The sequence below is a fragment of the Nyctereutes procyonoides genome, unplaced genomic scaffold, assembly GCF_905146905.1.
Source record: "Nyctereutes procyonoides isolate TBG_1078 unplaced genomic scaffold, NYPRO_anot_genome, whole genome shotgun sequence".
Taxonomy (NCBI): domain Eukaryota; kingdom Metazoa; phylum Chordata; class Mammalia; order Carnivora; family Canidae; genus Nyctereutes; species Nyctereutes procyonoides.
This window is the reverse complement of record NW_026575130.1, coordinates 10,271,921-10,284,660: the sequence shown is the minus strand read 5'-3', so window position 1 is coordinate 10,284,660 and position 12,740 is coordinate 10,271,921. Positions and strand designations below refer to the sequence as shown.

Sequence of the window (12,740 nt, the reverse complement as noted above, 5' to 3'; positions counted from 1 at the left end):
TCTTTCACTGTGTGTGTGCATCCCATGAATAAATAAAATGAAAGAAAGAAAGAAAAAGAGAGAGAGAGAAAGAGAGAGAGAGAGAGAGAGAAAGAAAGAAAGAAAGAAAGAAAGAAAGAAAGAAAGAAAGAAAGAAAGAAAGAAAGAAAGAAAGAAAGAAAAATATTCTAAAAACATCAGTTCCTTCTAAGACCCAATACTCTCAAGTTCTCAACCCAATGTCATTTAGGAAAAAATGGTCAAGGAATGTGAAAGAGAGCCACAGGAAAGGCGTATTTCAGAAACAAACTGGAAATGGAAAGAATCCAGGTATAAGGAAAGGCAGTGTAGAAAAGTGTGGGTTACAGCATCTAGCAGACCATGTTCAAATCCCACTCTGCCCCCTCAACAGCACTGTCCTGGGACAGACAACTTCACCTCTCTGAATCGTCTCCCATTGGTAAAAGAAGGATAATTATAACTACTACTCTGAGTTTTAACACATTACTGTGCTACCAATGTAACTAATAAAAGGCCTTGCCTCTGCAGGAATTCTTGCTAGTTTCCATCTCTGCACAAAACATTCCCCTCTAGTGCACACAATTATATTCTTAGACATAATGATGATTAGTGCAGAACCTCTAATCTTTATATCCTCACTCCTCACTTTGACCCCTGCCCTAGGAATGTCAGCCCCTTCACCTCACAATCTAGATTTATGAAATTAGCTCTACTTTGTGACTTCACATAACCCATTTTTAGAAAACTTTACAGATGCCTCTGTGATAACAACAAAGTTGCACTGCATGTGCCACCCCTGCATCACCAGGGATAGTTTGCTTTGGAAGGTACACACCGCACTGAGTTCCCTTGCGATCAGGTTGCAGCAGGCAAATGGACTCCTTGTATTGCCAACTAACCATCAACTCCGAACTGAATGTCAGGTATTCACTGGCTTACCGACATGCCCTAATGCTCATTTGAGATTTGACTTTGTAAGAAAAATGACTGAAGGAGGGGACGCCTGGGTGGCTCAGCATTTGAGGATCTGCCTTTGGCTCAGGGTGTGATCATGGAATCCAGGATCGAGTCCTACATCAGACTCCCCTCAAGGAGCCTGCTTCTCCCTCTGCTTGTGTGTCTCTCTCTCTGTCTCTCATGAATAAATAAAATCTTTGAAAAAAACAAAAACATGGGATCCCTGGGTGGCGCAGCGGTTTGGCGCCTGCCTTTGGCCCAGGGCGCGATCCTGGAGACCCGGGATCGAATCCCACGTCGGGCTCCCGGTGCATGGAGCCTGCTTCTCCCTCTGCCTGTGTCTCTGCCTCTCTCTCTCTCCCTCTGTGACTATCATAAATAAATAAAAATTAAAAAAAAAAAGAAAGAAAAAAACAAAAACAAAAACAAAATGATCGAAGGAGAATCAATGCCAGAACAGAAATAGTCACTTGTGTATGTATTTCTTCCTTCGACTGTATTCTTAAATTCCATACCATGCTATCAAAGAAAAAAAATGAAGATATTTACACTGTCAGTCTAGTCTATAACTGTAAATAAAGGTGATAAGGACCAAAAATTAAGGTCCATGAGGCAGGAATTTTTACTGTTTAATTCACTGCCATGTCCTCAGTGTTTTACAACAGTACCTAGCATGTAGGCACTAAATTAACAGAATCAACCAAGTAAAACACAGAAATACATACTTTCAATGTGAAGCCATATCTTTTCCCCAAAGGATAGTGGCACCAAAAGAAAGCAACTGCATTCTGCTCCTCTTTTCTCTCTAAACAAAAAGAAAAGGAGGAGGAAGTGGTAGAGGAGCAGGAGGAGAGAGGGGAGGGGAGGGGAGGGGAGGGGAGGGGAGGGGAGGGGAGGGGAGGGGAGGGGAGGGGAGGGGAGAGGAGAGAAACAAGGGACACCTGGGTGGTTCAGTTGGTTAAACATCTGACTTGATTTGGGCTCAGGTCATGATCTCAGGGTTATGTGATCAAGCTCCATGTCAGGCTACATGCTGGGCATGGAGTCTGCTTGAGATTCCCTCTCTCCATCTCTGCCCCTCTTTTCTATCTCTCTCAAAAAAATAAAAAATTTTAAAAAGGCAATTGCATTAAGGAGCCATTTGCATTTCTTCTGTTACCACCAAGCTTTAGAATAAAAATAAATAATTTTTCAAAAGAAAATTTCTCCATCTTTAATATAAGCAGAACACCTCTCCGGTTGTAGATTTAATTACATTGTACTTTAGGTACAATGACAAGGCTGTTGAAAGTAAAAGCCAGAGGCATATGGAAATCAATCTTAGGAAATCATATACTGGAATAGTAGGTGTAGAATCCAGAACATCCATGAGCAAGTTATTTAATATTTTGGGAATGATAGAAAACATATATAAAAGTACTCAGCACAAAGACCACTTGGAAGCTGTCACAGCAATTCAAGTGAGAAGTGGTTAGAAGCTAAACTAGGAGAAAGGCCACTGGCCCTCAGATTCTAACAATCAAAACAAATATTTTAAAAGACAGTGCCCTACATATAGGACCCTTAGAGTAAGTATTCAGTAAATGTTAATTTTTTTTTATCTATCCCTTTTTCAAACCTTGAATGAAACAGTCCAATTATCAGATTATCTAGCAGGCATAATATAGCATAACATCTCTTTTAAAAAGCAATTCATAAATCAGTAATTAGGGGATATTAGAAGCAAAGCTTTAATTAAAGTCACAGAGATGAAGGCAACGGCACCAAAACATAAATAAATACATACTACATACATACATACATACTATGACAGTGAAAAGATGCTCCATGTCATTCATCAGCAGGGAAATACAAATCAAAACCAGAATGAGATACCACTTCACAGCTGTCAGATTGGCAAAAATTAACATGTCAACAAACAAGAGATGTTGGCAAGGATGCAGAGGAAGGGGAACCCTCATACACTATGGGTGGGAATGTAAACTGGTGTAGCCACTCTGGAGAACGGAATGGAGGCTCCTCAAAAAGTTTAAAATAGGGGCAATTGGGTGGCTAAGACTGTTGGGCATCTGCCTTTGGCTCAGGTCCTGATCTTGGGGTCCTGGGATCAAGCACCATATCAGGTTCCCTCCTTAGCAGGGAGCCTGCTTCTCCCTTTCCCTCTGTTCCTACCCCCACTCGTGAATAAATCAGTAAAATCCTTAAAAAAACAAACAAACAAACAAAAAAAAAACCCACACCCTCTCTCTTGCTCTTGCTCTCTCTCAAAAAAAAAAAAAAAAAAACAATCTTAAAAAGTTGAAAATAGAGCTACCCTATGACCTAGCAATTGGACTACTGGGTATGTACCGCAAAGACACAAATGAGGTGATCCAAAGGGGCACGTGTACCCCAATGTTTATAGCAGCAATGTTCACAATAGCCAAACTATAGAAAGAGCCCAGATGTCCAATGATAGATGAATGGATAAAGAAGACATGGTATAAAGTATCTATGTGTATTTTCCTGATGTTCTATAAAACACTTACAAATCACTGATTAGACATGAAAACTAGATAACCCAAACTAGCAGAAAATAAAAATCTGTATAGTTTTCTAACATTGATAAGACAAATCTCAAGTTAAAAAAAGGTAAGCTCCATGTACAAAAAAACGCCAACAAAATTATAATCAAAATAAAAAAAAAAAATACTGGAAACACAGACAACTACTCCAGAAGAGTAAAAGCAGAGCAAGAATAAGCAGTCTGCTGAAAATTAAACAGAGATTCCAGGATAGAACTTCATGTAACAAGAGGAAAAGCCAGCCAATCTACAAAATCATAAACATTCCTGTGCCCACCACAGAGCTGAGGTCCTAAAGCAGTACCAAGAACAGCTTCCAAAGAGTGACAAGTTCCACCAAGAAAAGACAAGACTCATGACCATGCCCTTTAGGAGTATACAGGAGGAAGAGGTGGCTGCAATAAAAGCAGGAAAGAAGAACAGCAGCTAAATGTTTTAGCACTCTTCAAGGCTGAGTGAGGACTTGTGTGTCAGGTTCACAAACCTGGGAACCCCAAACACCAGCAGTTCTCTACACTCACTCACAAGCAAGTCTACCAGGGTGCTTGGACGAAAGATCGGGAGCAGGTCTGGAGACTAGAGCGCTCCCCCGAGTGGCGCACAGGTACAAAACTCTGCCCAGTCCCTGGACCACTGTCTCATACAACACACAGGGTCTTCAGCTGATGGGCCAGGGCAGGAAACTCTCCCAGGGCCCACTGTTTCTAGAGGAAGGGTAGAAGTAAAAATAATCTGCTGAAGGGACATGGAGGAAACTCTCTTGGCCCAGGATATCCTGAACCGATACAAACCAGAAATCTCCATATGCATGTGACCAAGACCATCCAGGTTCAAAGCAGAGATTGGCTACCATGCAGGGAGGTGAAAGGACACTGACAAAGACCCACTCTAAGACCCCAGAGTATAGGTCCTGCCTAAGACTGGGGCTGGATCAGCAGAATTAAGAACCACCACTGCTTCCCCGTCATGAGCCTAAAACCAAGTCCTAAGCAACAGCAGGACTCTTTCCACTGAGAAAAGAGTGACAGCATGTAGAGGGACTCCATCTGTGGTGCAGGCATCCAGGGAAGCTCAGAGTGGAGTAGAAACACTAAGAAAAACCCGCTAGCAGGCCAGATCCCACATTAGGTGCAAGGTAGGACAGCCTACCCCTAGAGGAATTTGAAGCTGCTGGTGCATTAAGAGTAGCTACAGAATAAGGAAACCCAAATCCAACTGAGCTACTAACTAAATTAACTCAACATACTACACTTACAGTGTGACAGGAAAAAAAAAAAATTCCCAGAGCATACATAGTATTTACCTCAATCTCTACTATACTTCCACACACGTCTACCATTCAATTAAAATTTACAATACACCAAAAAGAAAAAGAAAAGCCAGCAATAAGAGATACAGCAAGAACCAAAAATGGCCTATTGCTTGGAACTATCAGGTAGGCCTTTAGCTATGATTACTATATTAAAAAACATAGTGCAAAAGTGGACAACATGAACAGACATTTCAACAGAGAGATGTACACTATAATCTTTTTTAAAAAAGCCAAATGATACAATTTTTGTAACGATTATCAGAGTTTAATAATGCTAAGAGCAAATCAATATACTGGATATAACTGAGGAATGACTAAACTTGAAAATCAGCAGAAATTATTAACACTACAAAATTAACATAAAAAGAGTGAAATAAGGGCGCCTGGGTGGCACAGCATCCAACTTTTCGTTTTGGCTCAGGTCTGACATCAGGATAGTGAGACTGAATCCCACACTGGGCACAGGTTCTGCTTGGGTTTCCCTCTCCCTCTCCTTTTGCATCCCTCCCACACACCCTCCTTCCCTCTCTCTCTAAGGTAAAGAAATAAATCTTTGGGGGGCGGTGGGAAACAGTGACAGAACAGAGCACCTAAAAGCTGTGGGATAGTATTACATAGCCTAACGTATGTGTAACTAGAATCCCAGGAGGAAAAAGAATAGGGCCAAAGAAATATCTGAATAGATAATAGTTAAGAGTTTCAAAAACAAATAAAAGAACAAGAAAGCCAAGGAACTCTAAACTGAAAGAAAAAAAACTAAAAATACTGCAAGACCTAGACACAACATACTAAAACTGCTAAAATTGGGCAGCCCTGGTGGCTCAGTGGTTTAGCGCCGCCTTCAGCCCAGGGTGGGATCCTGGAGACCAGGGATCAAGTCCCACATCGGGCTCCCTGCATGGAGCTTGCTTCTCCCTCTGCCTGTGTCTCTGCTGCTCTCTCTCTCTCGCTCTCTGTCTCTCATGCATAAATAAAATCTTAAAAAAAAAAAAAGTTAAAAAACAAAAAACAAAACCCAAAACCCAAAAACACCTCAGCTTTAAAAAATAAAAATAAAACTGCTAAAATCTAAGGAATAAGAGAAAATCTTGAATTGAGGCAGAAACAAAAAGAAACATTACAAGGAGAGGAGCCAAGAAAAGAACTGCATCAGACTTCTCATCAGAAATACTGCAAAACAGAGGACCATGGAGCATCATCTTTCAAGTATTAAAAGGGAGGAAAAAAAAAAAAAAAGAACCTGTCTACCCAAAATACTATGCACAGCAAAAATCAAACAAGGGGCCCCTCGGTGGCTCACTCAGTCGGACACATGACTCTTGATTTCACCTTGAGTTGTGACCTCAGGCCCTGCATCAGGCTCTGCGCTCTATGAGTCTGTTTGACCCTCTCCCTCTGTTCTTCTCTCTCAAATAAATTAAATCTTAAAAAAAAAAAAATAAGGAAACTGATTAGAAAGGTTTTATATCAAATCTTTCTCAACTCACTCCACTGTGCATTCCAGAGTACTATGCACATGCTGAAATCATGTTTCTAATGTACCTTCTAGCAGTTGAACGTTCATTCCAATTTTCATCACCTGGTATATAAATCCCTCAAGGACAGAGACACAGCTGGTTAATCTTTGTATTGCTAGTACCTCGGACTGTGACAAACTATAATAGTGGGCTTTTGATAGACGTCTGATTGCTGATGCTGTAAGAATGGATACTGAAGAGAGGGAAGCCAAAGACACAGCAGCAGAACCAGCACCAGAGCTCAGAAGCTAGTTAACAGGAAACCCAGACAGCAGAGAGACAAAGCATAAAACCTTACAGGATGGGGTCTCATGAACCTGCAAACAGTACAGCGGTGTGTATAAAGAAAAACATCAGAGCAGTACCATTATGCATTATTTCATGTATTCAACTAAAATGTTTAGATAAGGGAAATATATTAGGAAGGCGGGTCCCACGTTAATTATCACATTTACAATATGAAAAATTTCTAAGGCTAACCACTTAAAATATATTCAGACATAGGTAATTTTTTTAAGTTATAGGTCTAATATATCCAGTAAGAGATACTAGATGAAAGAGGTTTATGCTAATACAATTTTGAAAATCAAGAGAATGTTCAGATGCCATTGGTCACAGGACAGAATGGGGCACAGTGAGGCATTGCTGTCTGTATACCACTATGTCAGGAGTCCCTGCACAGCACTAGGCAGCAAAGGTAAGGACATCCTGACTAGGAGAAGAAGGAGTAACTACTGACACCCATACAAAGGCCTGATCCTTCCCAACTAAGTAAACTACATGACCCTCTGTTGGGACCAGGAGAGTATGAAGATAGAAGCAGGGAAGGAAAGAAGAAGAATTTCTAAAAACTGAACTGGACTAAACTCTGAGAATCATGTACCTCCTAGAAGGCCTGTGTGCTTGAGAAGCCTCTTTACACTTCCAAATGCTCAGGAACCAGAGAAAGATCTTTAGGTCTTCAAACCTTGCCTCCCTAAAACTCAACCATAAGGATATCATCATGCTGCACATGTTACACATCTGGGCACTCTCTAAAAGTCTAGGAAAAGTTAACTACATTACTACATTATGTACCTCAAATTAAAAAAAAATAATAATATCAAGTTGAAGAGCTGAATAATCAAAATTAAATATATTAGATGTTTGTGCGGTAAAATTACTGGTAAATAAATAAAAGAATATCTGGCTTTCAAACTTCCTATGGTTTACGTTGACCAGGATATTTCTTATGTTGTATACACTGGCGCCCCCACAACACCTAACACAGGGACATACATGCTTAGAAAACTGTCAGCACCATAAAGACTTTGAAATAAAAACAGTACTCCATATTACCACCACCTGTTTTTTTGGCAGGGGAAGCGTATAAGACGGATATACTTAATCTGATGATTCCCTCTTGGACCTTCTCTTACCCGTTCCTGTAGAAGTTCTACCACCTGCTGGACACAGTCATTCACATCACAGGAGTCTGTCTTCAGCACCAGTTCAGGAGCCTCTGGTTTTTCATACTCAGAATCGATACCAGTGAAGCCTACAAAAGGTACCAGATGGTAGAGGAGGTGTAAATTAAAATGGGTTTATCTCTTCAGTGTGAGTCTCTGCTAAATAGAATGAAGTTCGTATTTACACTGCCCCTTCTGAGTTACAGGGTTATAGTACTGAAACTTCTTTCTTGGGAGAAGATTTTTTTATTTTTTTAAAGATTTTATTTATTCATGAGAGACACAGAGAGAGAGAGAGAGAGAGAGAGAGAGAGAGACAGAGACAGAGACACAGGTGGAGAGAGAAGCAGGTTCCATGCAGGGAGCCCGATACGGGACTTGATCCCAGGACTCCAGGATCAGGCCCTGGGCTGAAGGCAGACGCTCAACCGCTGAGCCACCCTGGTGTTCCTTGAGAGAAGCTTTCATTTTTTTTTGGGGGGGGGGGAGAGGATTTCTGATTAAACTTTCATTTCTCCCTTAAACATGTACTGTCAACTCTCATTCACATTTCAATTGAATTGCATGAACACCAAATCGCTGGCTCCTAGGGGAAACGTGGGGTTAGGTTTCTGCCTCAGTCACCACAAAATATTTTGATCATTCTTTGTGGTATGAAAGCTAAAACACAAAGGCTAAGTGCCACTTTGTTCAACCTCAGCTGGGAAAACATACTTGGAGTGACTAAAATTTTCGCCACTCTGAATGTGTCTACAAGTGACTGCCAAAGCACTGTATTGATACGGGGGTTAAAAAACTGGGCAGCCCGGGTGGCTCAGCGGTTTAGCACAGCCTTCGGTCCAGGGCGTGATCCTGGAGTCCCGGGATCGAGTCCCACGTCAGGCTCCCTGCATGGAGCCTGCTTCTCCCTCTGCCTGTGTCTCTGCCTCTCTCTCTCTCTCTCTCTCTCTCTCTCTCTCTCTCTCTCTCTGTCTCTCATGAATAAATAAATAAAATCTTAAAAAATAAAAATAAAAAAACTTAGTGAGTAGAAAAACTTGCAAGTATGGACTCTCCAAATAATGAGAGCTGTCTATTCTTTCATCTTTTCTAAGGAAATGCCTAAACTGCCTATGGAGAAATAGGAATTAATATCAAGGGATCCAGAGCATCTTAATTTCTCCATAGGATTATAGGATATGGTACCTAAACCCTGGGTATAAGCCAAACTCAACAAGGTTCTCTTCCTCTCAATGCAAAAACTGACACCAAATTATAATCACAGGGATTATCTGTAGGCAAATTGAAGCTCTGCAGGCTGCTTCTGCCACCAGAATTAAGCGTTCAGGCAAGATAAATTAACTGTTAGTCTTAGCAAAACATAATAAGGAAGGTAATCCTATGATATCACAAAATATAAATATACTCACAACCAAACAAAATTAGTTTAGATATTAATCACTATTTAGATTTTTCCTTTAAACATGGAATTGCCAAGAAGAGAAAGAATGCTTGATGTTTCCTAAGAACAGGCTGAGCTGAAGATATCCTGTTCCTACCCCACACCCTTGGTATTACCCATACATAAGTCACTTAGGGCCTATCTGCCTAGGAGTGCTCAGGTCAACCTCGAGGTAGAATGGTAAACATTAATTTAAAATCATTACTATTAAGAGGAACAGTCACCAAAAGAGTTCTAAAATATATACTATAGGGCATCTCGGGTGGCTCAGCGGTTTAGCACTGCCTTCAGCCCAGGACCTGATCCTGGGGACCCGGGATCGAGTCCCATGTCAGGCTCCCTACATGGAGCCTGCTTCTCCCTCTGCCTGTGTCTCTGCCTCTCTCTCTCCTCTCTGTGTATTCTCATGAATAAACAAATAAATCTTTAAAAAATAAAATAAAATATATACTATAGTCTACAGCCCACTGATTTTTTTCTATTTCATATTTCTTAGTATCACATGAAGTTCTGAGTCCAAGAAGGAGATTTCTGTATTACCAATATTCTTAATAGTCACAATAAAATAGCTGTGGAAAAATAATTCTGGTCAAAACACTAATTTCGGGTTTTTGTTGTTGTTGTTGTTGTTGTTTTTTAGAGAAAGCATGTGCCTGGTGTGAGGAAAGGAAGAGGGAGAGAGAGGAGACAATCTTTTTTTTTCTTTTTTTTTTAAAGATTTTATTTATTCATTCATGAGAGACAGAGACAGAGAGACAGAGAGAGAGAGGCAGAAGACACAGGCAGAGGGAGAAGCAGGCTCCATGCAGGGAGCCCAAAGTGGGACTCAATCCCGGGACTCCAGAATCATGCCCTGGGCCAAAGGCAGGTGCCCAACTGCTGAGCCACCCAGGGATCCCCAAGAAAGAGACAATCTTAAACAGGCTCCATGTCCAATGCAGAGCCTGATGCAAGGTTTGATCTTACAACCCTGAGATCATGACCTGAGCCAAAATCAAGAGTTGGACATTTAACCAAGCCACTCAGGTGCCTCTAAAACACTAGTTTTTAAGCTCCAATTCTCAAATGGAGCTATACAATGGAATCACCAGGTCCCATCCCATGAGATTCTGATTTCACTGGTACAGCTATGTCATCAGATTTTTAAAAGTTCCCCCACGTAATGCTAATGCATAGCAAAGCTTGAAAACCACTGTTAGAAGACCTGGCTTATTAGCATTTTAGCATTTAGGCCTGGAATTATCTTCCTAGCTAATTTATCCTATAAGTGATTATAATAAACATATACTTAAGAACAACATTAATGGGATGCCTGGTGGCTCAAAAGTTAAGCATCTGCCTTTGGCTCGGGATGTGATCCTGGGGTTCCGGGATCAAGTCCCACATCGGGCTTCTGCATGGAGCCTGCTTCTCCTCCCTCTGCCTGTCTCTGCCTCTCTCTGTCTCTCTCATGAATAAATAAGTAAAATCTTAAAAAAAAATTTATATTTAGGTAGATAATAACTATTACAGTAGTAATCATGAAAATAATCTAGCATTAGAATGGCTGACACAGGGGTGCATTTACAGTTTAGTAAATGTCACATAAAGGCCTATAAAAGCCTGAGGTCTGCTGAATGTACGCAATCTCTTCTGCCCTCAAATGCTTACCACCATGCCTCTGAAACAGCATTGATAGGGAACTTTCAAGCCCCATTCTGACAATGAGTAAATGATTTTTTTAAAACAAACAACTCTACAATCAGGAACTCTAACACCATGGCAAACACAAATAAATGTTTTTACACAGACACACATATATATATTAAACTAAGGAACATTTTATCAACATCAACTCAGAGGAATTTTTAAAAAATATTTATCTATTTATTTGGTGGAGAAAGAGAGAATTCAAGCACACGTGCACACAAGCAAGAGGAGGGGCAGAGGGAGAGGGAAAGAATCCCCTCATCCATTCTTGCTGAGGAGGGAGCCCACCATGAGGCTCAATGCCAGGACTCTGAGATCATGACCTGAGCCTAAACCAAGAGTCAGACAACCAACTGAGCCACTCACATGCCCTTACTCAGAGGAATTTTAAAATACTCACGAAAATAACAGAGAAAACTAAGCTAATACAAACACACTAAATACAAATACATAATGTAAATTATACATGATTCCAGGTATTCTGCATGTGTTCTTATTCATCTTTGCATCTTTGCATCCCAGCACCAAATACATACCTTGGAAAGAGAAGCCACTGATCAATGTATGTTGACATCCATTTCCACTACCTCTTCTAAACTATCCAACAAGCATGTGTGTGTCAGGTATCAGGCTTTGGGCCTCACGCTGTGCCAAACTCTAATGATACTCATAAGTAGCTTACTCCAGAGCCAGAGACAAAATTACCTCCCTCATCAATCCATCCTTGCAAAAACAACAAAACCAGCTACATTAAAATAAGATTTAGACTTCAGGATCCTAGACACACCACTTTGCTTCTCTTTGCCAAATCTCTATTATGAAAAACTGAAGTGAAAACTGGTCATCAACAGACAGAGGGTGATACAGATAATACAGAGCTAAACTGGTTTCCCTCCCAATGTCATCAATTATTCAAGTCAGGCAACCTGTTGAGTCAAGAAAGTGCAGGCTTCATGGCTGAAACTGAGTCTCCATGCTGGCACAACTGGATGTCAGCCTGGCCTAAGTAACTAGATTTCACCATGGCAGGTAGAACTTGCCCCAACTGCTAACGTGTCGTCAGGTCCAAATATAGAGAAGCCCAAAATAATAAGCATTGTCCTTCGTGTTCCACCTTTTCCTACACAGGGCCAGAAGCTGAATGATAAAATCTTGAATTCTCAGAGCCCCCAGGAGCTTCTGTAATAGTCCCAGACTATCATACTCCCTATTGGGAAGACATCAAAGTTACCTGTATAAATCACTGATCCCTACACAGTGCTGACCAAGTAACCGATCCTTATTTTTTTTTTTTTTAACGCTGGCATGTCTTCTGTTAACAATAATAGAACAGAACTAATATCCCAGGATGTCTAAAATATTATTGGTATCAAAGGCCACAGCAGACAGGTTCTGAATGATGTCTCTTGCACCCAAATGTTCTTCTCCACAGCTGAAACTCTAGGAGCAAACCATAAAACCTAAAAAGCAAGGTATCTCTATTTTGATGGGATCGGAAATATATTAATTCAACCTAATTCAATAATTGTACAGAGAATGATTAAGGGACCATTCCAAACACCATGATATAAACAAGAACAAGACACTCTTTGCTCTCAATATGTTTGTAATTCGGGCATTTTTCCCATTAGCTATGGAATTTTCTTCATTTTCATGGGAACAAAAAGCAGAAGTGACAGCAGCTAGCAATTGATACCCAGTGTAATGATAGGTACCTAATTACACCAAATAGGTTTCCAGCAGTCCTTAAGGACCCAACCTTCTAAAACTCTGTCTTGTGAGTAGGATTCCAATCTGATCAACAATCGCAAC

General features: G+C 40.7%; 1 protein-coding gene across 2 annotated transcripts in view; it reads right to left on the bottom strand.

The window, feature by feature from the left end:
* PAPSS1 (3'-phosphoadenosine 5'-phosphosulfate synthase 1) overlaps positions 1 to 12,740 on the bottom strand; it is a 98,890-nt gene that overhangs the window by 59,298 nt on the left and 26,852 nt on the right. For both annotated transcript variants that reach the window (XM_055342534.1, XM_055342535.1), the window contains one exon: positions 7,769 to 7,887. In XM_055342534.1, the coding sequence (XP_055198509.1) occupies positions 7,769 to 7,887 (119 nt within the window). The remainder of the gene's footprint in view (positions 1 to 7,768; positions 7,888 to 12,740) is intronic.